We start from the raw sequence: 25929 nt of genomic DNA, 5'->3' as shown, positions 1-25929 counted from the left end.
TTATTTACGTACATATGTATGGATGTACTATGTGTGCGCATAACCTCAGCCAGTTACGACAGATATTCGTTTAAGGATGCTTGTTGCTCTGGATTCGAAATCGCTCATATGGTTGAATATTTGCATTTTAAATCCGGCTTCCGCGAAAATACGCGCTGGGGAAATCGTAAATTCGCTTGAACGCGTATGGATTTTTACGAGTGTGGATGTGAGAGGCATTGCCATCGTCAACGCCAACGCCAACGCCAATGCAGATTCGCAATGTCGGTAATAAAATTATCTGTTAATAACTGCCGTTGGCCTTTGGCCACTCAGTGTGGCAGCAGTAAAGGTCGTGCGGGTGGGTGGTCATGCCAACACGTGATTAACTTGACCACTTGACCACTTGTAATTCTACAGTTACTTATTTTCTTATTAAACACAACATACATACTGTGTCTACATCTGGATTCTCGTGTGCGTGATTTGCATATTTTCAAAAGCCGTGATTCTGTTTTTAATGATCTTAAGATTTTAATGAGGATTTCATTGCTGCTAATTAGTGTAGCTAGTGTGTTAAAGGACACATCTTTCTCGATTGGCTAATTTACGATTGTTTATTTCGTTGAAAGACATGGATCGATTGGAGCAAAATCTCATGGGATGACTATGATGTTAATTGCGCCAGTTAGAATCCGAAAGTAATCGGTTGTTTTATTGTTTAGTTTACTTGGAAGATTAAAAAGTTTTTTGAATAATGGCTTCTTTAAACTTAATTTTGGATGGTAGATTCCGGATCTGTATGCCGGTTTTCTAGATGAGGTAATTTTTCTAAGATAAGAAAATAATTCAAACTTCAACATGAAAAAGTTACTCAAACGGTATGTATGAGTATGTATGTTTGAAATGGGGGTAAAACCAACCCTGTTTACGATGTATCGGTACACTGAGAAAAAAAAGCGCGTTGTAAGAATACATTTTTTTATTTGATTACCGTTTAAAAATGTTCGTATTTGAGTCAAGTGAAAACTGTAAAAAAAATGGATTTTCCTATTATACATACAATACGCTACTGGGCGAAATGTTGCAGCCAATATCACCCGGCGGCATCGCTCCGACCGACGAAATTCTGTTCTGTTTATAGTTTAAGTTGTTGAAATAATTGAGTTACTTTACTTTAATCAATACCACACGGACTCGAACCTGAGATCTCAGAACCAGAATCGGCAGCAATTAACTTAGGGCCTACATAATCCTGAATCCATCGACCAGGACACTTATCATCCAAAACACATTTGCTTTGGTTCTGGCGTTTCACCATTTTGTAGTAGTGTCTGTTATTATAAGCAATGCAGTTTTGTGGCACAATACGTGGAGCTGAAAAATTATGATGATGTGTTTGTATGAAACGCTCAAAATTTGAATTTTTTTTTAACATACAGTCGTATGAAAAATAATAGAAAAACGAATGTTCGATAAGTTTTGCAATTTCTTTACTTTATTTAATGTTTACTATTTTATGTAAAAATGCAGCTCTTTGTCTAACAAAACCCATAAACGTAACACGAAATTTCAAATTTTGTAGAAAAATTAGAGAAATTCACCAAAATTTAACAACAACAACAAACTTTTTATTAAGAATTTTTAGAAAAATTCTACGTATGCAGTTTTATGTCCTATTAAATTCTAGCTAGATAAAATATAAGATTTGAGTGGCTGAGAATTCGATAATGCCGATAATGTGATAGGTGTACATGACAACTCTATTTGTCCATCCTGCGTTGAAGAGTTTGCAAGAACTTGGAATGAGATATTTGGCCGCGTTGTGGGGAGGGACGAACACCTGAGCTCTTTGACACTCAACAATCTACTTAGGTTTATTCATAAATCGAGCAGATTTAAAAGAGATTAAAAGGGACATGAAAACAATACAATGGATGGCACGTAGTCTGCTTGTTGTTTTCTGCACGCATTGTTTTGTGCCTGGTCACATAAAAAAAACACTGGAGGAAAATTTAACCCGCCGAAAAAATTGCGATAAGATGAAACAAAATCCTCTTGGGTCTTGACTACTCACAGAGTTATGCAAATCCAGTTTTACAAGTGTTAGTTCAAAGGGCTGCGAAACTTGGTGCCGTCTTCGCTCAAAACACATCGAACTGATAAGCCCGACTTGGCAAAAATGAAATCGATGGTTCAGCTCTCTCTCAGAGACGTTGACAACGTTTTTTACTCAACCAGAACCGACACCTTCAAATAGTACCTTTAAAGTGTAAACTGGAGAACGCGTATATCCGATGATCAAATTCAGTTAAAACTATTTTATATGTGTATATAGGAGGAGATCCGACAAAGGCACGGCCTTCATCCATCTGTTTAATGGATGAAATATACCTTGTATGAAATTTAACGTGTAAGGAAATATTTCGCGAGTGGATGGGCTGAAAAAATCCGGGCCAGGATGTTTTTAATTAAATGTTCAAAAATTATTATAATTTTTTTAATTTCGCACTCATTTGTTTAAAGATAAAATTATATACATATGTATACCAATCGTAAGCATAAAGCCTACAGAATGTGTTAAATAAATGAGTGAAAATTACTAAATTACCTACCCGTTCATACCTGCCTACCCGATAGGTAGGCCAGGAAAAATATAAACCGTCCAATGTTTTCACGTTTTATACGCTTAATACTTTCGATTGGTATATAATTTGTTCATTAAACAAATGAGTACAGAATTTAAGAAATAACAATAATTTTTGAATATTTAATTAAAAATATCCTGGGCAGATTTTTTTCAGCCAACCCACTCGCAAATTATTTATTAACGCGTTAAATTTCATATAAAAAAGATTTCACCCATTCAACAGATGGGTTAAGGGGTCGTGTCTTTGTTGGATCTTAGACTAATATGTTTTTTGCATAAGAGTCCACTGATGTTTGCTAAAAAAAATGATAGCTAAATGCAGAGATTTTCAAAAAAATTACCAGCAAAATTTGTAATACGGGTTTTCTAGGAGTGCAATAAAGGCATTTATTTATTGTATTCATTTGTTGGAGACTCGTAAAAAATATACATATGAGATATTTAAAAGCATTCCTATTTTAATTTAAATATTAAAAATATCTGCAGATACATTCTTTTGAAAATAATTTTCTTGTCAATAAAAAACGAAAATCGTAAGAAATGTGGTATTTTGCATGAGTGGTAATAAATCAATGCTGAATTGGTGTGTGGGCTTTTTAAATATGTTTTCTTTATACTTATATCTGGCCATTGAACTTATTCAATTAATATACACAGGTGCGCACATACATATGTAGGTTTGTAACATGCACAAAGGCACAAAATCGGATGCTTGACCTCAAAAACACTTTATTAGTAACAAAGAGATATGAAAAATTCGAATACGTATTTCCAATAAGAAAGAAAAAAAAAACAAAGCCAAAATTCATGCATCAGCCAATGAAAGCGGGAAAAGCCTTTGTACATACGTATGTAAGTATGTAACTTTTCATAGTTAAAACAAGTATGGCCAGTGTTGTCTTCGGCTGTGCGTAAGGCTTCATACCTTTCATGGGAATTAGATAATTTTCTTGAGAAGGTAGTGACGATTTTTTCAGTGGACTTTGTATAATTAGTTAGCAAATAGCTCACAAAATTTCTCGCATTTAACAATCCAAATGAAGGAGTTTTAAAGTAAAACCCCATTTTTGAACAATCAGTTGTATGGAGGCTACAGATTATAGTACCCAATATGGTCAATAAATTATAAAACTACCCAAAATTCAGTTGGACGTTTCTATATCACGAAAACTGAGTGACCAGATTTCGTTCATATACACACACAGTCAGACAGCTAGACATTCTGATCATTTTGGCATACTTTTCTTTTTCTTCTGGTACTTAGAAACATTGCAACAAAGTTATAATACTATTTTATATTTATGAAAGGTGTATAAAGTACATGTCGTAGTTTAAAGTACAAAACTCCGTATCAACAAAATGCAAAATCGCATATGTGTGGTTGCATAAATTATTTTCTAGAGAGTAAAAACACCCATATTTCAAAATGGTTCTCTTTTTCTTTAAAAAAAAAAGCAATCGCATTTCTGGCTAGTATAATTCAGGGCAAATGGATAAGGAGCCAGCTTGGTAGCAAATGTCAGTTACGCGGTTTTGCAGAATGTACTTTAAACGACGATATACACCTATATATCTATGTATGGAAGTATGTATACGAAGTGTTTCAAGTATGCGTATGTGTAAGTCTAGGTAAACATAAAAGTGAAATCACTTGACACACTTGTGACATTGAAAGCAAAATTTTGATAGTACTCATGTTTATATTTACAATACTCGTACATTCTGGTGATGACTTTGATGTCTTTACGAGTATTTTTTTTCAGGAAAACTTCATTTTTAGTGTTTATTTGATTTGATTTGACTGTTTGTATGCAATCAAAAATATAGATTTTTTGACGTCAACGAATATATCGTTTTAATTAGGAGTAACTCTAATAACTTGTAACAACTTATTGAAAAGACTACCAATCGAAATGTATGTACATACATACGTTCATTAAAGTTTTTTGCTTTGCCTTATTCGATTGCACATTAGGTCAATTGATTACTTCTGTGCGAAATTGATAGCAGCTAAAATATTGTATTATTTTAATGTAAAAAGATGGCAAACGTTAAAAAAGTGTAAAGGCAGTAAATAAAATGTGAAAACATGACTTGGCTTTAGTAAAACAGACTTTTCTGCACCTACATACATATGCCCACGAACAGCCCCACGAAGAGTTGATTGCAAAAAAAAGAAAAAAATTAAAATAAATTGAGCAGGATTTGCACATTTGCACAGATATGTGCATTTGACAGTTATAGAGTCGGGTTTTTTTGGAAATTTTTCTAATGAGCTGAACTCATTCTTGATGAAAATTTCTAGACATCACTATTCCGTGGTCGGTCAAATCAGACAAGCTTTAACTTATGATAAAATGAAAGAAAAAAATGAAATTTAACATATTTAGTTTATACGTGATACCATCTTAACCAAAAGTAACGATATTATTAGGTATCGATATTATTAGGTATTGATACTTCCGATCCGATAATTTTCAGGCATCGATACTACTTCCAAGTAAAAGTATCGTCCTTACTCAGCAGTGTCATCGCCCTGCACTCTACCATGGAGGGCTATGCGATATTAACCCTCTTAAAATTATAAACGTATGTATAATTAGAAACTCATAATTTGAATTGTAGAATGTGATTCACCGATGCCCAAGCAAACAAATTCTTATATAAAAATCGGTGTAAAAAATAATCGAAAAAGTTTTTATATTATATTCAACTAAAATCTATTTTTTTTTAACTTCCTTTTTCTAAAATAATTTGTAATGTACTCGTAGCATTTTCCAAAAAATATTTTCCAATACATCGTTTTTTCTCCAAAGACTATTTTTTGCCAAAACAATAATTTTTCGACACATAAAGAAACATTTTTATGTATATAACTCTGGTACAATTATTTTCTTAGAATTTATTTTTGCTTACATTATTTTGTGATAAATTGTTCCTGAGCGGTTCAGTTCCCCCTTTTGGTGGCTGGCTGCTCATGCCCATTTATATAGTTAATAACTCCGCCGCTCTACCTGGAAATAGTTTCAATACTCCTGAAGCTTATAAGACTTACCAAGTTCAAATTCTGCAAAGTATATCACAGCGTCTTGCGTATCCTTGCTAATTTTGGAGCCAACTGAATACACATGCACCGCGCCAGCGATCCCCTCACGCCCTTTTCAGCAAAATACTGCTACCAAGGTCACGTAGTCTATTCAAGAAGCTGTTACCATAGGGCGTACACACAAACTGTAGCGCAGCTCTAAGCTTGGTAGTCGTTTTTGACGCAATACTTCAGGCCACCGGGTCCGCCGGAGCAAGGTGCAGCAATGTATAACCGAAAAACTGCAAATTTTTAACATATCCCTTAAGAAACTCCTTCAACTGTTTGTTAAAAACTGTGATTGTTGGCTTCTACGAAAATCAGTTCACAAACATAATAGGGGTCTTCATCTAAAGTGATAAAGGGTTAAATTGCTTAAATTCATCAGTTTGGCCGCCTCTTTTCATGAACGCACCTTGGTAAATAATTGCATAAAACTATTTATTATTTAACTTATATGGCAGGTTACGTTTCATTCTTACCACGTACATTGTGTTCATTTGCTTTTATGTGTTCGTAGCAAAAGAGACTACCCAGGTTGCCAGGTAGGGTTGAATTTTGCTAAAATATATACATTTATCCACCAAAGTCGTTTGCTAAAGTGATAAACTTTGGTTAAAAAGATTTCCATACAAAGTTTGACAATTAATTTATCAAAATGATAAATTTATCAATTTATCAAGTTTATCACTTTTGATGAAGACCCCTAATAATTTATTTGTATGTGTTATCTATGTATGTATGTATGTATGTATGCACACACTCATCAAGGATGCGGAGATTCACCTTATATGTGAAATTAATAAGTGACAGCCAACAATTAACCAAACACTTAATGAGCCCATCGAGTACAAACGAAAAAAGAAAACAAAAACAAAATCAGCAACGGAGGAGAATGTAAAAGCCACGGCCTTCATGAAAACTGCAATAAGCAGCATGCAACAGTTTAAATTTGCTGATGCGGTTGCGGCTGTTTGGTATTGTTGTTGTTGTTTTCGTAGAGGATGAGCCATTTGCAACGCCGTTGTAAAACTTAAGTTTGTAAATTTATTTTTTTTCTTTTCAATTCATTCGTATTATATTTTTTAAACTTGGCCCATTTTTTTTTTTTGGTAGAAAGCATTAAGTCAATTAAAGGTACAGTATTTTTTTTATGAAAGTAAAGGTGAATATTTAGCGCAAATAGTGCTTTTTGAACTGCTTTCCTAGGTATATGAGAAGTTGGTAAACAAATTCGATTGATTAAAAAAATAAATTTTTTTATAAAACAAGAATCGAAATTTTACAAACTAACCATTTTATTTTGTTGCCCAACAAGTTTTCTAACTGCCGTCAAAAAATCATAAGATTCGAATGAGTGGTTGCTGAAATAGTTCAAAAAGTGTAAAAGCCTGCATAAAAATTTGTTTGCAAATAACTCGTCAAAAAAATAAAATAAGCGCAAAATCGGCCAATGATATTTCATTCATTCGAAAAGTCAGCTTTGAGTGGCCCAGAATTGAAAAGGAAGTATAAAATAAAGCAAAAAAATTACTAAAATACAAAGTAAAAAAAATGTCATTGCGGAGCCTCCTGCTTTCAAATGTTTAGTTATAACCAGGGAACGGATTTTTAGGACTTAAAGACCTATAAAAAAGGTAAAATAAAATAACGAAATAGGCTGGAAAAAGCAAAATAAAATAGCAAAATAGGTAGGAAGAGGCACTAGAAATAGCAAAACAGGCAAACGAATGCATTAAAAAAGACAAAACCTTAAAAATAACACTGGCTTACACGAAAAATATTCAAATGACGCCACTATCCAATTCCTATATACATATCATTGCTCGCTGATTCCGAAAGTCTAGTTAATTTTTTAATTCTATGGATAAGTATTCGAGATATTTTCAGGTGCACATGGCGTATGAGTAACATTCTTTCCTGCTCATTTTTCATACAAAAAATCTTTGCGCATTTTCATATAAATATGCATAATTTATTACTTCTTTATTTATCCATCGATTTTATTCATTATCAACTAATTTAAATATGGAACGTTTGAAACTTTGCCTTTTGAAAAGGCAACACCAAATGTGTATATATGCAATCAGGAAAAGCTAAATCCTGGACATTATCAATAGAATATACTCTATCTCTTTAGCAGAAAAAAAGGCAATTTCCATAAAATCCGTTCCCTGATAATAACTATTCCGCCATCTCGTCCTTTTGAAGGCAGAAAGAGCAAATAGGGATATCACTTTACTTACATACTTTAGAGGCTAATTTTCACGTGATACCCCCTTTTAATATTTTATGTATTTGAGAAGTGTTTTGCGGTCTCCGAACCTTTCTTATGGGAAGCTTTTTCAAGGCAGAAATACACTCGGGGGTTTGGCCTTGCCAGCAAACTACTATTCCATGTGTATGTGAGACTTTCATTTTGTTACCTAGGTTATTTAAAAAGTTATCGATGAAAATATTTTGGTTTCCCCATAAGGTTAATATTACAATCCAAATCTTTAAAGCGTGTTTTCTCAAATTCATGTTGTTCGACTTAGGCGATTGTTGTTTATGGCCACAGATATGTGTATATATTTTCCTAGTCCACATAGCTAAGAGCATTTGGATATACTTTTCTTCTTTTTCCACGTATACGAAAACGAGTTACAACGCGAGTATTATGATAACGAAATTAATGCAAAAATATCGGTAGCAACACCGTTATCATTGAAGATTGGTTCTGCAAAGAGTTCAATGACAATTACGAGAGAAATTTCGGAAATGATATAGATGTAGTCTTTAAAGATATCGCTCGCTAGAATTAATAGTTTGCAGGGTTTTGCCTCAGCATAGCACACACCCTTTTATGCATACATATATGTGTGACTCAGTTCTTCCAAACCGGTTTCCACCCGGTTATTTAAATACATATTTGTCGGCGTCTTTTTTATTCTTGATTTTTCGGATGCCGAGTAAACCGGACTTTCATTTAGTCACCCTAGTGTTGATGCATACAAGCATACAGATGTACATACAAATATGGTTGTAAATATACAAAATACCAATAATGGCGCACATTACTTTTAACATTTATCAAATGAAAACAACAAAAAAAATGGAAACCGAGTAACGGAAAAATGGAATAAAATTAAATTGCAAGAGAAAAAACCGAATTATCCGCCTGAGCTGCGGATGTGGTGCAAAAGCAGTCGCTGGCAAGGGTCCTTCCCTCCCTCCCTCCGCACATCGCCTTACCACAGATGACGGCCCGTTCGTAGAACAGTACGAGCTGGCGTCTACGTTCCGTCGATTGGTCAGCCAGTTGTTCAAAGTGTTGCCTTTAATTAAAACAGCCAGCATTAAGTTCACATTTCGCTTGCGTTTTTTTGCAAGAATTTTAAGAAAAATCGTGGTACTGATTGCAGTGGCACATTTCACGCTGCAGCAAAAGCATGTATGTATGTATGTATGTACTTGTATTTAAAAGTGTTGCAAGTAACACTAACCGCTAGTACTGCTGTTTGCAATAATATCCGTTGAACGAATGAGTGTTTCATATTCGTGTGTGCGTGTGTGTACTTGCGTAAATTGATCCAAAGTGGTTTTGCCGTAGAAAGTGCTGCACTGTAGCTATTAATTACCAAATTAAATACCATTAATGATCGGCATGCCGCATGCGCTATGATTTCAAGTCACTTTAAAACTTTAATCAAGGTCGTTCGAAATATGGTTTGGCTTACAAACATATATGCATGATGATAAATGCATACTTCATATAAGTGCCCTGTTTTTTCAGTTTGCATATTTTTACATTCAAACTGAAAATTTTACCTGCTGCGCAAAATTCAATATAATGCAAGGAATATTGCTAATTCGTTTGTATTTCAGCAAAATTAAATTTATATACATACATGTTCTATGTTCACCTACGTACATACATATGTATGTTAATATATAAAGTGAAAACAAATTTGTTCATAAATGAGCGAAGCACTTATTTCCGCTTCATATAATTTTAATCTCTTAACGCCATTTTCCATATTAAAATGTAAAAATTAAAAAAATATGCAATGTATATGTACGCTTGTAGAAGCAATTGCATTCAGGTATATACAAATATAACATTTTTTAAATGCAACGGTTTTCTGTGTGGAATTTGGCACAATGACTTTTGTGTTTATATAAATGTTCACAAAATAAGCTTCTGCATAGTATTTTTCATAAAAATTTTTAGCCAAACATTTTTATTTTAGTATGAAAACTCGCACAGCACTCGCTTCTGCCGGGGAGCAGGGCATATATGTAGGTCTCTCTTCATGTCTTTTGAAAACTCTATGTTTAAAATTGGAGTGCAAGCGAAGCCGAATTGCAGAGTACGTACACAGTGTTCTCTCCCCGCTTCTGTTCAATTTCTACATCTGGTAGCTCAGACATCAACTAATTATAGTCCATTCTGAAGGTCAAGCTTACACTAGTCGAACTCCAAGTGTTGATAATTTGAAGAGCGCACTTTTTCGAGTAGTAGAAAATTTCCCAACGCATGGACCGCCGATTGCAATCGATGAGCGGCACCACAGACTTCGCTTCTGCTGGAAGGCAAATGGAGACTGTTTCTATTATCGTATTCTACAATCAGAAGACATTGAGTTACAAAAAAAATGAGAAAATTTAAATTAATGCTCAACATTTTTGTTGAGTGTTTGTCCACGGCAAGGGAGAGATGCATCATAAGAAACAAGTGGAGAGAAGCCAAAATAATAGAAAAGCTTGGAAATTGGCTGATAGCAAAAAATTCCTGATACTTTCTAGTAAGTTCGGTTTAAGTTTAAGACCCTTATGAGCTGTTGTAAAAGATAATGGTGATGCAGTGAGCGCTGTCTAGAGCAGCCGCAAATTATGGAAAGAACAGGAAACGGAATGAAAGCAAAATATTTAATCTGTTCACTACTACCTATTTCTGAGTTAAAACTTACATATCCTTGAGTACAGGGAGTTTTCGAACATTCTGTGCTAAATATTAGCCTGAAATAACGGATACGGTAAGTCCACAGAATACTAGATATTCAGCATAAGTCAAAGCTTTTTGTTAATTCCAAAGCCGCAACATAGAGTACGAAACTACTGCATTGCGCATTTATAATATGTGGTCATTAGCGATTTTCAGGTCGGATTCCGGTGTTTAGGATTCTTAATGCCGCTGTGGTCGTCTCTTTTTCTCTATTAAAATAGGAAGGGCATGCATGTATAACAACTAAGGCGCTGAGTGCATCAGCCGGGCAGGTCTTCATAGCTCCTAAATATGCAATTTATTTAGTTTAGTGCTGGAGGTAGCCTTAGTCCACTAAGCTAAGGAAGCATAGGTTACTTACTATACGAGTATATTGGCTTTACGACAATGCTGAATGACCAATTGGTCACATTTTTTTTATTAAAAAGGTGTGAACTGGAAAAGAAGGCTATATCGGCAATCAATAAGTAGAAGAATAGGAAATATTTAAATGTGGCGCTTCGCGTATTTGGGCGCGCTTTTCCACCCACACAAGTTTTGGTGTGTCAAAGAAATTGAGGGTTCCATAGTACTTTTTAACGACACCTCCAAATGAAAATTGTTTATTTTTAATAAACGTTTTAATTAAAGAACCACTGCGGCTCGCATCATGCGATTGAGTGAACTTTAAAAAACAAAACAAAACAAAAAAACAAACAAGCCGGTTCTATTATTAATTTACATCATCCAGAATGTGTGAAATAAAATTGTTTGGAATAAGTAGAGTGAAACTTGAAATTGGTCCACATTATGCAAGTCGTACATACCTAGTATTTATGCAGTTATTAATAATCTCTCAGCCATTACTAAAATGTATTTAAAATACTCTATTATACCTAAAACATGCGCCCGGTTCAGAAATTAATGCTTCATATAATTTATTATCTTATATACTTCATAATTGTTTGAAGCTCATACACACACACACGTGTATGTAAAGTAGTATTTAGATATGTATATCAAATTCAATTTTAGTTTTTCAACATTCACCATTTACTCGCATTAAATCACGTCACAACAAATTTAATTTTAAATTCAATTTAATTTTTATTATATTGAAGGTTTTATTTACTGTGTGTGTGTGTGGAGAAAAACGCTTATGTAAACACATTAAAAGCTGTTTATGCAAAATATATTTGCACACAACAGTTTTATGTCTTTAACGGTGTGATTTTGTGTTTTTTGTGTTATTGATATGTAGCCCTGTTGATTGAGCTGTTTTTTTTTTGTTTTTTTGTTTTTTTTTTGTTTTTTTGCCGTGAGCAGTGCCAGGATGAGCGAATGCTTTTAAATTGCTTTAATAAGTCGACTGGCATTTACAATTTGTATGTGTGTGTATGTACATGCATATGTATGTATGTGCATGATATGCATGCCTGTTTTTTCGTAGAAAGGTAAAACACATATACATAGATATAAGCTAAAATACATACTTATCTACATACGTACTGCCTATACATTAATGTATGTATGTGTTAGTTTGCATAATGTTTTAACAAAAAAATAATAACAGAAGAGTTAAAAGGAACTTACATGAAATCGTTTAAAGCCATGAGTTATAAAAAATAATCCCTTTAAGTTGAATGAGTAGTTCTGAGTTTTCATAGCATTTGGGCCTGCAAGGAGCGTTTGTCTGTTCGTTTTGCATAAGTTTTAAAAATTTCTTTTAAGAGTGAAAATGTGTAATTTAAAAAGTTATATGAATAGCGGCCTTTAAAGTGAGCACTAAATTAAAAAAAAAAAAACATTTACTTTGTGTACCAATAGCTTCGTCTGATCTACCAAAAAAAAAACACATTTTAATTTTGCACATTTGGATAGACTTAAATTTCGTAAGACATTCTAATCCTTTTGAAAAATGATTATTACAATTTAATTTCCTCATATTCTTTACTTTGACTTGCCTTTCAAAACGTCCAGATGAGCTGTACTTTCTTCCCTTTACGCTTAGTCTCCGTAGTGACCACACTAAAAGCAAGTTTGTCTGCGATTCTTTAGCGATGATAAGGCGATCAAATTGATTACGCGATCAATGGAATGCCATATTTGAGATAAATGCAAAATTGTTACGGATACTTGGAAAATACAGAGAAAATGTTACCATTAGACAGAAAATTAAAATTTCAGCGATACACTTTTTACGTTATAATCGATAGTATAATCGGCGTTACGAAAAAGAAGTTTACTGCAACAATTGACATTAACAAATCAACAAGTGTTGAGCCCTGAGTTTATCTTGGCAGCCCTGGTAGTGATCATACATTTGTGATCGTATTGGAATTTGAAATCTCTCTACAGAGAATTTAGATATTCATCAGTAATTTGATTTCTTTACTGCTCTGTAGTTAATTGTTAGTCGATGGTTTGGGTGAAGGCTTTCAAAAAAAATCTTGGCAGAAGCGGGCCTTCGACAAAATTTGGAACTTGTCTGGTACCGTACAGAAACTATATAATTTCTTCTTTTAAATTAAATGGTATTATAGCTTTGGTCCGATGTCTGCAAGCATCAAAGAAAAAGAGATAGATCCAGGAAAGCATGTAAATATACAAGAAGAGACAGACCCATCGATTAGGCCAAGTCCGTCTATATGTCTGTCTGTTTGAGCGCAGTCTTGTCTCTCAGTTCTTGAGATATCCGACTAAAATTTGGGAAGCGAATAGCTTTTTTATAATGTATTAATCCTTTGTCAAACCTAGCAAAATCGCATCACTATATCACACGCATATCGCCCATACAACTGGTTGTTCAGTTACAAGATTTTACGTGATAACTCCTTCATTTAGGGCCGTTTTCCCAAGTGTCTTTTAAAACTTATACATTTAAATACATTTTTGAGAACATGTGAATTTTAAAAGCTACTTGAGAAAGCGGCCCTTAGACAACTAAAATGATGTCATGAGGTATTTATTTACTAATAAACCACAAAAGGTCTAGTGAGAAAATCGTCAATCGTCTCCCATACAATTGATGGTTCAGGTATAAGTTTTTGAAATACAACTCCCTTATGTAGGCATGTATGGCCTGCTTACTTATCGATCATACAATATCAATGCCTACTGGGAACATCATTCAAATCGATGCTTTTTAAGTTTCGGTTTCGTTCCGGTTTCGGTTTTTCACAGAAATTTTGTTGATATTATTTAAATCACAATGTCTTAAACGTTGAGGAAAGAAAATCGAAAATTACAGTTCACTGATAATATCAACACTAGGTTCTTTCCCTAACAATCCTGACCGGATTTGGTAATTAGAGAATAAGAGAAACATTTTCTTTCAAAAATGGAACAAAGTTCAGAAGTACGGAAACGCAAAAACCCACATTTCGTGCCCACAAGTCGAGAAACAGCTGATTCACGTTGTTCTTGTTTTTGTCACTTATACCATGTTCTGACCGACATCGGAAACATGTTTTCGTTGCTAAAACTGGTTTTCGACCTAAAACTTGTGTTTTCGTCCATATAAAATCTATTAAACGAACACCAATTTTCGCTGAAAACTACTTGAAAACTCACTTTCCACTCATTCCAATCGGTGTCTTCACTAGGTTTTTTCGATTATTTATCGAAGTGGAAGTCATATTTTATCATCTTTAATACGCCATATCGGATTTATTGTTAATTGCCGGGCCAAAGCAAAATAAGAATGAAAGTTAAAGGTTGTAAATGAAAAGAAAATGAAGGAAAAATGTTTTGGTTGTCGGTCAAAACATGGTATTAAATGCAAATACTTGGAAATTGAATTTGGTTTGATTTTAAGTACATAGATTGAAAATACATCAACAGGCCATTCACTTTTCCTTAAAAGCACCAAGTAAATGCAGGCAACATGTAAACACAATATGCTGACATGTAAACACAATACAGCTGACACTTTATCCATTTTTACTTGGAGAAAATTTCGGGCTGTTTCGGGCAGGAAGAAGAATACACTTACGATCGAATGCGCTCGAATTTTCGCTCTCTATTACCCATTTTGTTGAGTACAGGCATGATTTCTGGGCTATTTTGGGCACACGCGGGATCTCGCATTGCGTACGGGAAAGAAACTACTTAAATATAATTAATCGATTATCGATTCACAACAACAAAGTCACCAGCAGATTTTTGCGAAAAGTTACCTTGCCATACTTATTTACTACTTAACAAGAATTTTAGCAAAATGTTGCTGATTTTGGTTAAATAAATCATTTATTTCAAAGAAATTTTTATTTATTATTATTGTAAATTTCTGGAAACCGATTGAAACCTGTGATTGAAATGGTTTCGGTATCGTTCCTTTTCAGGTCAAGATAACGGTTACGGTTTCGGTTTCGGTTTCGAAAAACGAAACGGTTTTAAACGGTTACGGTTTCGGTTTGGGTTTCGGTTTCATTCCTTGGTTTTATGTACTATAAATTAATTCTAAACATGCAAGAAATTCATGTTATAAAAGGCCCCTTATACTAAGATTTTAGCAGACATTAAAAAGGGCTGATGTTCTACCAAAATGTTAAGCAAGAAATTTTAAATGAAGACATCCATTTAAACTGAATCTAGAGAGCTAAGAAATGTAAATTTTTATGTTTTATTTTTATATTTTTGTTTTAATAAATTTTACTTAACTAATCGCATTCGTTCTTTATGTATACTTCTAGAACTTCGAACCTGTTTCATATCCCAGCAAGTACTATGGAAAATTTTATGAGGGAGACTCGTACATTATTCTAAAGGTAAGCCAATATATGTAAATATGTATGTAAGTAAAAGATATCTACCCTTGTATTGAGTATCAGGTAAGAAAGTGGTGTAAAATTTTATTCTGTTGTGACCCTTAAAATGCACATCAAAGCACAAAAGGATATTACACATAATGCTCGTATCTTTTTTTGGGGTATCTCCGTTTAAAACAGAGAATTTTTTAAAGAACCAGTATTGTTTACACAGCCCCACAAAAGGCAGTGTCGTGTACTTTTGACGGGAATACACTACCCTCACGGCCTTCATCATCGTGCTCAGCGCAATAAAAATGCATAAGGAAAAGAATTGCATGAAAAACTTGTAGCGTTGTATTTTTACTTCATACTTTCGTACTAAGTGTGTGATAAAAATTTATTTTTAGATTTAATGCAAAAAAAAACCTAAATAACTTTGTTTCCATTTCGATAAAAATGTTTGCTGAAAATGAAGACTCGGTCATTGCTGAAGTTTTTCAACCTAATCAGAGATGGGGTCGCATAAAAATTGCCAAAAACATTAATGTATCCCATCGAACATTGATCGAAAGGTGGGATCTGTTAGAAAATGTGGCTCAGAAGACCTGCACAACACCAAAAACCAGGGACGGAAAATAATCATATTTTAACAAAAAAATCAAATTTTAACCAAAAAAACCACAACAAGTTGTAAATAATCGTCGTAAAATAATTTTCACTAAACTCATGATTTTTATTTTTTGAGTTTAACCAATAAAGATTAGAAATAATAATAAGTATTTGAGTTTTATTTTTCCGCTCAAAAGAAATTATTATTACATGATTTTTATTTTATCCTTTTCAGAGGTAGCGACACCCTAATAAAAGAAATAAGTCCCAAAATTTTCAGGTGGAAATTTCAAAATGTTGCGCCTGTATGGTAAATTTAATAAATAATCATTACTTTTAAGTGGAAACATAAAACTCAATATTAATTATTAACTCTGAGCGAAAAAAATCATAAAATAATCACTATTTGTGATCCAAAAACTAAAAATCAAAAATAACTATTTCCATTGAACGAAAAAATAAAATTCAATAATATTTAATTATTATTTTTAAGCAGAAAAAAATAAAAATCATAAAAATATTGATCAAATACTGATTTAAATTATTTTGCTCATAATGATTACCTTCCCTGCTAAAAACTGTAATCGCAGTCTTAAAAGTATCACAAAATTACAGAATTTCAGATATAATAGCTACGGAGAGCTCAGTTACGCTTTTTGTTTTTCTGTACAGAATTTCCCCACCTATATTACAAACCACACTCGATAAATCTCAAGATTTTAATGCTCTTCTTGCAAAACCATTATCAACACAATACTGTTAGCTTCCATCACTATTACTAACTTTTCTTCGAAATATTTATGCTCCTAAATAGGTAAACTTTAAAAATCTTTTCACATTTTTCCCCATCGCTAATGCAAGTGTGTGCAATTTCTTTTCCAATTGCCAGTATTTCTTTGCTCATTAGTAGTAATGTAGGAACTGTTGCTCCCTACTTGCATTTACTCCAATTGGAAACTCATTCTGTACGCTTTTGGTACTTTGCACCTGGGAGACCAAATGCATTGCGCCAACATGTAGAAAATTCATGAAATATTATAAAAGTATTTGAAGTTTGTACGCCACCCCCTTCACCGCGCTGAAACACAGTTTTTCGCTTTAAAATAGAAAAACTTTTCACTTATTCTGTGTAAATTTGCCTTAGAACCACCAGCAAAGTACTTCCACTACTCAGGCAATTCATTGCTTATGCCATTTTTCTTGCATTTACCATCGCCGATTACACACAAACGCACTGTAGCATACATACTTACTTGTTTTTCTGCAACTCATTTGTGAATTTTTCTTTACACCTGCCACACTTTAGACTACCGAAGATCCACATAGCCAAAAACTTTCGTGGGACATACACTTTTGGTTAGGCGCTGAAACGACCACCGACGAAGCTGGCGCTGCGGCTATTTACACCGTACAACTGGACGACCAACTGGAAGGTGCACCAGTGCAACATCGCGAAGTTCAAGATCATGAATCACAATTGTTCCTGAGCTACTTTAAAAATGGTAAGTTTCCTTTGGTGAAAATGACGCATTAAAAAGTTTTACGCGACCAAATGAGGCGCAATGTACTTCTTCGGCTATCTTTGTTGTGTGTGGAGCTGCGGTTGGTGGCTGGTGGAGCGGCGCGCAATTGGTAGTTGGCAGTTGGCAGTTGGCAGGTGACCGGTAGCCTCGCATGTTAATGGCAGGTCTGCCATCGACGCAATGCAAATATAAATTGCTTTGCACTAAAAACTCCATGAAATTGCACTTTTCTCCATTCACCTTCGTTGCCTTCCTTCAGCCAATGCTTGACTCGTACATCTTGTACATACCGTCAGTTCTTTGGTTTGGTGTAGTATGTACATATGTACATATTTGCGAGTGGGAAAGTGAGCTGGCAAGCTGGCTTGCCAAGGTATGTAAGGTTCATTGACATGTCTAATTAATTTGCATCCATGCAGGTGTGCGTTACGAGAAGGGCGGCGTCGCTACCGGCTTCGAGCATGTCGATGTAAATGCTACTGGCGAAAAGCGCCTGTTCCAAGTGAAGGGCAAACGCAATGTGCGGGTACGTCAAGTTGCTCTGTCAATAACGTCGATGAACCGCGGCGATTGTTTCATTTTGGATGCGGGCGAAGAGATTCTGGTGTATGTGGGTGAGAATGCTAAGCGTTTAGAGCGACTAAAGGCTATTTACGCCGCAAATGAAATACGTGATCAGGACCATCATGGCCGTGCGAAAGTGAGCATTATTGGTGAGTATTTGCGATATATAAGCAAGTACCTAGGTATAAGTATTCGTAATTAATCGATAAGATGAGGAATATTAATGAGACAATGAGATGGCGGTTTAAGTGCCATCGGAAAGCATTTCAGATTCCATAGTAATAGCGGTAATTTTGATATCGATCAAAATATTTTCCACTAAAAAGATGTGAAACGCCGGTAATATTGGCAAATATGCTCTTAAGATCTTCTAGAAAACATTGAAAAATAGAAAAAATATCGATATTAATAACGCTTTAGATAAATTCATCGATATTCCACATCTAAGGGCAGCAAAGCATTTTAATATGACTGCGTTATTTGAGAACCGGAAATAAAATAAGCTGTAGTCATATCGACAAATCTATCGATGGGCCTAACAATTATGATACCGATAAATATATCTACACCCATAAAAAACATGTGAAACGATACTATTTAACCCGGGTTTGCCCAGAATTGTTTTTCTCTCGGATTTTCTTAGCACTTTTAAACAAACTTTCACACTGATTCCAACACACTTTATGAAGAATCGACCACTTATTTGCATACACGCGGTTATTATGCGACAAAAAAAGAATGAAATTTCAATACAACCAGTCCATTTACAGTTATTTTTTAATTTTTTAATTTTCGAATAGTGCAACGCCTACTGTTGGCATAACCAAATGGTTACACTGATTACATTAACGATATCGATACATTTATCGATAGTTTTGTCCAAATGTATGTATATTAAAACAAAGTTTAATTCACATGTATGCTTAACATTACATTAAAAGTAAAGATAAATTGCATAGATAAAATATCGGTAGTTAAATAAGTCCCTAAATACGATAATAATTATAAATTAATTAATTTCATATTAACAAAAAACATGAAAAATAAATGCACTATACACATATAGATATATAGGCACTGTTACGGCAACGATGTTTATAATAAAAATAAAAAAGTTTAACCGATAAATTCGGATTATTATTTTTTCGATAATTCTTAATCCTCATTTCAGGATATTTTTTCGATAAAGAATATAGTCACTTTTGGAGTTTAATTTTTTCGATGATTTTTAGTCATTTTTGATTTTAATTCTTTCAATAAAGAATTATGGGTTTTTTCGATCATATCATGGCTGATATTTTCAGATTCCATTTTTAATAAAGGATTACCTACACCACATACTCTCTCTTATTTTGTATAAAATATCACATTGTACCATTTTAAAAATTGTCCCACAGATAACTTCTCATCCGACTTTGCGAAGGAACAATTTTTTTCGGAACTTGGTTCCGGCTCAGCCGACGAAGTACCGGATGAGACCACCGATGAGGAAGATGGAGTCTTCGAGGCCGCCGATATCCAAGCAGTTACACTGTACAAAGTGTCCGATGCCAGCGGTTCCTTGGAGATTGAGAAGATATCTGAGAAGCCTCTACGCCAGGAGATGCTCAGCACTGATGATAGCTTCATACTCGACACTGGCTCAGGCATTTATGTGTGGGTTGGTCGTGGCTCCACACAAACAGAGAGGACAAGCGCTATGAAAATGGCGGAGAATTTTTTAGAGAGCAAATCATACCCAGCTTGGACGCAGGTGCATCGAGTTGTTGAGGATGGTGAACCGGCGCCGTTCAAGCAATACTTTGCCGCTTGGCGTGATCAAGGCTTACAGCATAAGCACTTGGTGCGCACTGCATTGGGTTATAGCACCGATGATTCCGATTACGAAGAGCCTGATGATGTCGATTCAGTGTTGCAGAATTTGAAGAAGAGCGGTGGTCATGCAATTGCTTTCATGCCTGACAATGGCGAGCAAGATATCGAACATATTATCAAGTTCAGTTCGGAATCGGATGATGTTGTAGTGCGCAGTATCGTTGATTTCGAAGGCACTACACCGCTAATTGGCCAATATGCCTACATCATCACATACAAGTACAGCGCTAGGAGTGGTGAGGCTGGCAAGCTTGTGTACGTGTGGGAGGGCGCAAAGGCTAGCGATGCTGTGAAGGAGCGCTCATTCAACGATGGTTTGGCGATGGCAATGGAGGAGAATGCCATATTGGTGCGCACCGGCCAAAGTCATGAGCCGCGTCATTTTCTGAAAATTTTCAAGGGTAAACTGATTACGCCATTCAACGATGAGCCGAAGAGTGCGCAGCTTTTCCGTGTGCGCGGCACAGATGCTTCCGATGTGCATGCAAGCGAAGTGGTTTGCAAAGCGTCATCTTTGGCTTCCGGTGATGTCTTTGCATTGGTTACGTTGGATCACAAGGTGTACATTTGGATTGGACAAGTAAGTGTGTGTGTGTGTGTGTGTGTGCGTGCGCTTCTTCGGCTTGACTAATGCTTTTCGCTTTTTTTGTCTTCAAAGGGTGCCTCTGATTTCGAGAAGGCATCTGCCAATGAGCGCTTTGAGCACTACTGGCCTCACGGCAAGACAGTGGTCATAGAGGAAGGTTCGGAGCCATCTGAATTCTGGGAAGAGCTGCATAGTTACGATCGCAACTTAAACAACTTTGGAGCGCCATTGCTTGAGCCGCGTCTATTCCACTGTCGATTAGTGGCTTGGCGCACTCAAGTGGAGGAGGTTCGTGATTTCCAGCAGTCGGTAAGTTTCGGAGATGTTTCTGTTTTTTTGTTGGTAAACAAGAAGAATACTTAAGCGTTTTCTGCTTTTATTAAGGATCTTGATGTTGACGATGTTATGCTGTTGGATGCCGGCGATGAAATTTACTTGTGGGTAGGATCAGGTGCCTCTGTAGAAGAAAACGCTAAAATTCTACAAATGGCTAAGGTGAGCTATATCGTTTTTGAGTAAATTTTATATATTGTTTATATTCACATACATTACTAACACTCATCGTCTAACCTTTAAATTTTAGAAATATATCAAGCAGGAGCCTACCGATCGCACAATCGACACTGTGAGCGTTATTCGCATTACCCAAGGCAACGAGCCGCGTGTCTTTACTCGCATGTTCCCTACGTGGGACAAGGATTACTGGAAGGTCAGTGGGCTCGAATGATTGGTTCTGCCTTTTTATTGCTGCTTTTGTTTTGATGCTTTTTGTTGTTGTTGTTATTATTTTGTTTTTGTCTGCTTTACAATTTTTTGAAGTATTAAAATTTAAAAATTTTAAAAGCTGAAATTACATATATACTATATATTGTAAAACAGAGCAGTGAGAGAGAGAGAGAGAGAGTGTTTTCTTTTCATAAAAAAGGACATTGGGCCTTATGAACAAAAACTTAGCAATTGCTTTTTCTTAAAGTTTCAGACCTTTTACTTAAATTTCTTTCAAAAGTTCGAGCAAAAGTTCTGAAATTTTAAGAAAAGGCAATTGCGCAGCTTTATTCTTAAGTTCCCTTTTTGTGATGAATCGAATTTCGTATATAATTATTAGTTTATAATTATTTTTACCCATACATGTTTCGTTCATTAACGGAAACATCGCATTTTCAACAAATGTTGCAACAATTAAAAAACCATAGCACATTTGTGTTTCTTTTCATAAAAAGGACTTTTTGTGATGAATTAAATTTCGTATATAATTAGCGATTTATAATTATTTTTACCCATACATATTTCGTTCATGGACAGAAATATCTCATTTCTAACAACTAATAAAATGCGATTATCGCCCTGTAAGTACAAAAATTTAAAATTATCTAACTTAACTTTTCTTAGCTGTTAGTTCTGCCTGATTTTGTATACGGACCTCTTTTATAGAGAATTAAATTTGTGATCGAAGTAAGCTAAGAAAAATTTTTTGAACCTATTGAATTTTGGTAAACTTTGGCTAGTCCAAGATCACACATAAGATTAGAGCACAATGTACCATATTTTGCGATTAACAATAAAAATAAAAATAAATGGGTTTTTTAACCCACCCTAATGTCCATATCTATATATACATGTATAATATAATATATTATAAACACATGTGTATGTACATATATATACAAGCTGGAAACGCAGGTGTTTTGTCAACGGTTAACTTCGAAAATACTGCGTACGCTTCAAAGATTCCTGGCCTCATTTATTATCAATTCGACTATTCAAACCACATTTTGTTTTTTTCTTTTTCATCTGTGAAAGATTATAAAAATAGTATTTGATTCAGAATAAAATGTTTTCTACTTTAACTAAAACCAAACTACTTATCTGACATTACCATCCTCAAACTCACTTTCTTTTAAAAGTCTGCCCAGACAATTGTCATTTCAAAATCCGAAATTGAGATTCAGCGATTCTAAAAACTCCAAAAATCCCTCTTTTGACAAAGTTGACTGTTTTCTTAATTTTTGTGCTCGCCATATTGGATCCGCCATTTGAAATATTTGAAACTTGAACTTCAGATTCGTAATAAGCGACCTTTGCATACCGTGTTTTATTGAAACACTTGAAAAACATATATAAACAAAGTGGTGTCAGAGCGTCTTTGAGGAAATAGTTTTATCCACCTAGATTTGGATTTTAGACTGCTGTGCGCGGTATAGAGTTATGTCAACATTTTTTTGTGAGCACGCAAATTTTTTTTCTGTCATGTCTTTTAAGCGCTCTATCGTGTACAAGATCCAGACCAGTGGACTTTGCTTCACTAAACTGATGAAGGGGTTCTTACACGATATGTATGCCAACATATCGTGTATAGGCATATTAGATTAGATAGACCTGACACACAGGTAAAATCGTCGGAGTTTCGTTTATTTCGTTTTCAAAGAACGTATTTTTAATTAGTTAAATACAAACTGTGAATTTGACAGATATTCGCAATTATATATGTATCGAAAAAGTCAGATTTACAGATGCAAATACATATCGTGTAAGGACACCTTAACTGAATAACTTATGGCAATTTCGTTTCTACAAAAAATGTTGCCTCCGCATCGCCCAAAGTGATGGTTGCATTTTTCGGTAGAAACGAAATCGGCATTAGTGAGAGGGTAGACCAGTATGTTTGCATGTGATTATAAAAAAAAACTTTTTTTCGGAATCAAAAAGTAGTTGGATGGCACTGCGGCCAATAATTACCACCTCTGCATGGTTGTAAGCAACGCAGAGTCCGCAAACAAACTCTGGAACTATTGTACGGAGAATGCATCAGATTAGGTCGAGCATACTTTGACCATCAAAATGTAAGTTAAGAAAGTTTTATTATGAAGCATATGCTTGTTTTCGTACGAATCGAAAATCATGAAATTTTTCTATCATTTTCTATACAAAAATGTCACAAAGGAAATTTTTGCACATGCAGCAGTACATAGCATGCATTTAGGCGCTTGGTGTTGGTAGTCGCGTATTTTGAAAAAAAAACAGCAAAAAAAGTTAATATAATATTGCGAAAAAGTATTTATACGAGCATTACCTATGCCATATTTGGATTTTCTCTGGACTATCTTGTTCTAAGTAAAGCCTGAACAAGAAACTTGCATCTCAGTACCGATTTTCCATATAAGAGCTATGCAGTTTAAAGAGAGTTCTGTTTCGTAAAATTTAATGATATCAATGATAAAAATCTGCAAAAGCATTATATAAATTAGAAAAGTCCTTCCCTCTTAGTTTCCTTACGAAAAACTAACCTTTTTTAAAGTGCAGAATGGCATTTAAGCTGTTTTGATGCTCAAACTTTTAAAGAGCATGGGTTTGTATGTATGTATATGTATATTAATGCTTTGGAATTTGACTTCCGTTAAACGATTTATGTCCACTCTTGAGAATGTATATAAACACTTTCTGTTAAAGCACTTTAGCACAAACAATGAATTGTCGTAAGTATGTGTACAAATACATGTAAGTTTATATATACATATATAAGTATATGTTATTTAAATGTGCACCTATGTATGCATCTTACTCAACACCTGGGTAATTGATCGTTGAACACTTCTATCCCCGCTTACTTGTATATGTATGAGTATTAACTTAAACACAACCAGCAACTAACGGTTACATAATGAGTAGGAAGACGACGAAGATGAAGACGAAGAGATAATTGTAGTGCACGTAGAGATAAAAGAGAAAGAGAAGGAAGAAGAAGAATTAGAATTAGAAGAAGACGAAGATGGACAAGAAAAAGAAGATGAAGGAGATACAGCAGATACCGAAGAACCCAACGAAGAAGACGGAAAAGAAGTAAAAAAACCAAGAAATTTAGAAGATACAGAAAAAGATGAAGATTCAGACGATGAAGATGAAGGTGGTGAGTCGGCTGCTGGAAGTGATGCCGCCGAAAATTTAAAAAGAAATCAATCGAGAAGAGTTATTCTCGGCTCAGGACCAACCGACATGGTGGAGAGTGTGTCAGAGAAAGCCATTGCAGGCAAACGCACAAGAAATGGTGTCGACGAGTACTATCGCGTTCTTACGCTGGATGTGAAAAATACTTTCAATAAAGCAGACTGGCAGAAAATTATGTCTGCAATTCAGAAAAATCCGGAGACATCGAGGTATTTGAGTTGTGTTCTAAATTAAAAACTGAAACTATATTCGGCATAAATCGAAACATTTACAGCATTCCGGATTTTGAAGACGTAGTGGAAGCCATAGAAATACCAACATTCAATCAAACGCACTGGACTTCTATAAGCGATGCAATTGCGCGTCAACAAGATCCTAAAGTAGTGAAAATAACCGGCGCAGCCGATGGCATTGCATTGGAAGTAATTAAAAGGCATTTGAGTGATGTTGAGACAGCCAGCAATGCTGAGGTGGTATTGGTGCAAGATTGGCTAGATGCGATCGGCCTACAAATGGCGGAGAAGAAAACCGATGTGGTCTTGAAGTCACGCATAAAGAAAGTAGAACAAGAGCGCGTAAAAGAGGGCAATCTACTGTTACAAACCAAACCAGAAATTGGCTATTTGGGTTTGTTGTTGAATACAAAGCTAAAATTTAAGCACGATTTGCAATATGCTGATCAACATTTGCCTAAAAAGCAGGCAGCTCTTTTGCGCGCAAATGCGAGCACCGTATCTAATGTCAAAAATCTGAAGAAGATGATGCTGGTAATGAATGTATCGACAGCAGCGTTGCTTTATCCCTCCAATAGCAAGCGTGATTCAGCGCTCAATGAGAAGCGATTGAAATTGATCGTGGAGACGAAATATAATGTTGAGCGGCAATTGCTTTCAGGCAAAGATGAGAGTAAGGGCGATAAGAAAGCGCTTAAAGAAGATGGCGATGAGGATATTAGTGATTATGTTGATCTTGTATTGGTGGATGAGAGGAAACGTTGGAAGATGAGACGCACTGAAAGTCTGCCGGGTGTCAATGATGAGCCCGTTGGTCAGCTGGAATGAGTTCGGTGGTTAGAAAGAGAGTTAAGGGAGAATACTTTTAAATCATTATAATTTTATGTTTAATTATCTGCATGCTTTTAATAAATTTTCAGTTGAATATCTAACCAATAAAAATTCTTTCGCTCAAAAGCTATTTATTTCTTATTTGCGTTTATGTCTTTAATCTTGATCTATCTATGGATGGATTTAGCTAAATTTTTTCAAGTAGCGTCAGCGTTTTAATTTTTGATATACATAAAATTAGATAAGCAAAATTTTATAACTTCAGCAAGAAAAAGTAAGTAAATTTATGACTAAATACTATTTAGAACTTCAAAATTTTAAATTATTCTAAGGTA

General features: G+C 34.8%; 2 protein-coding genes across 4 annotated transcripts in view; both read left to right on the top strand.

The window, feature by feature from the left end:
* The window catches only part of LOC118737368 (gelsolin-like), an 88095-nt gene that overhangs the window by 57353 nt on the left and 4813 nt on the right, over positions 1 to 25929 (top strand). For all 3 annotated transcript variants that reach the window (XM_036467820.1, XM_036467818.1, XM_036467819.1), the window contains 7 exons: positions 15375 to 15449; positions 17347 to 17542; positions 17983 to 18276; positions 19525 to 20582; positions 20661 to 20897; positions 20973 to 21083; positions 21172 to 21297. In XM_036467820.1, coding sequence (XP_036323713.1) covers positions 15375 to 15449; positions 17347 to 17542; positions 17983 to 18276; positions 19525 to 20582; positions 20661 to 20897; positions 20973 to 21083; positions 21172 to 21297 — 2097 coding nt within the window. The remainder of the gene's footprint in view (positions 1 to 15374; positions 15450 to 17346; positions 17543 to 17982; positions 18277 to 19524; positions 20583 to 20660; positions 20898 to 20972; positions 21084 to 21171; positions 21298 to 25929) is intronic.
* LOC118737371 lies at positions 24179 to 25660 on the top strand. Its single transcript, XM_036467822.1, has 2 exons — positions 24179 to 24739; positions 24805 to 25660. The coding sequence occupies exons 1-2, from the start codon at positions 24579 to 24581 to the stop codon at positions 25589 to 25591; spliced, it is 948 nt and encodes a 315-aa protein (XP_036323715.1). The 5' UTR covers positions 24179 to 24578; the 3' UTR covers positions 25592 to 25660.

This window comes from Rhagoletis pomonella, unplaced genomic scaffold (genome assembly GCF_013731165.1).
Source record: "Rhagoletis pomonella isolate Grant_MI unplaced genomic scaffold, Rhpom_1.0 Rhpom_scaffold_00004, whole genome shotgun sequence".
Taxonomy (NCBI): Eukaryota; Metazoa; Arthropoda; class Insecta; order Diptera; family Tephritidae; genus Rhagoletis; species Rhagoletis pomonella.
Note: the sequence above shows the minus strand (reverse complement) of the source record. Positions and strands in the feature narration are given on the sequence as shown.

What these genes read in the sequence shown, in the direction of transcription:
- LOC118737371 (XM_036467822.1), top strand. Translation starts at nt 24,579, where the DNA reads ATGGTGGAGAGTGTGTCAGAGAAAGCCATTGCAGGCAAACGCACAAGA. An exon ending in AAAAATCCGGAGACATCGAG is followed by an intron (nt 24,740 to 24,804) that starts GTATTTGAGTTG and finishes AAACATTTACAG; the next exon opens with CATTCCGGATTTTGAAGACG.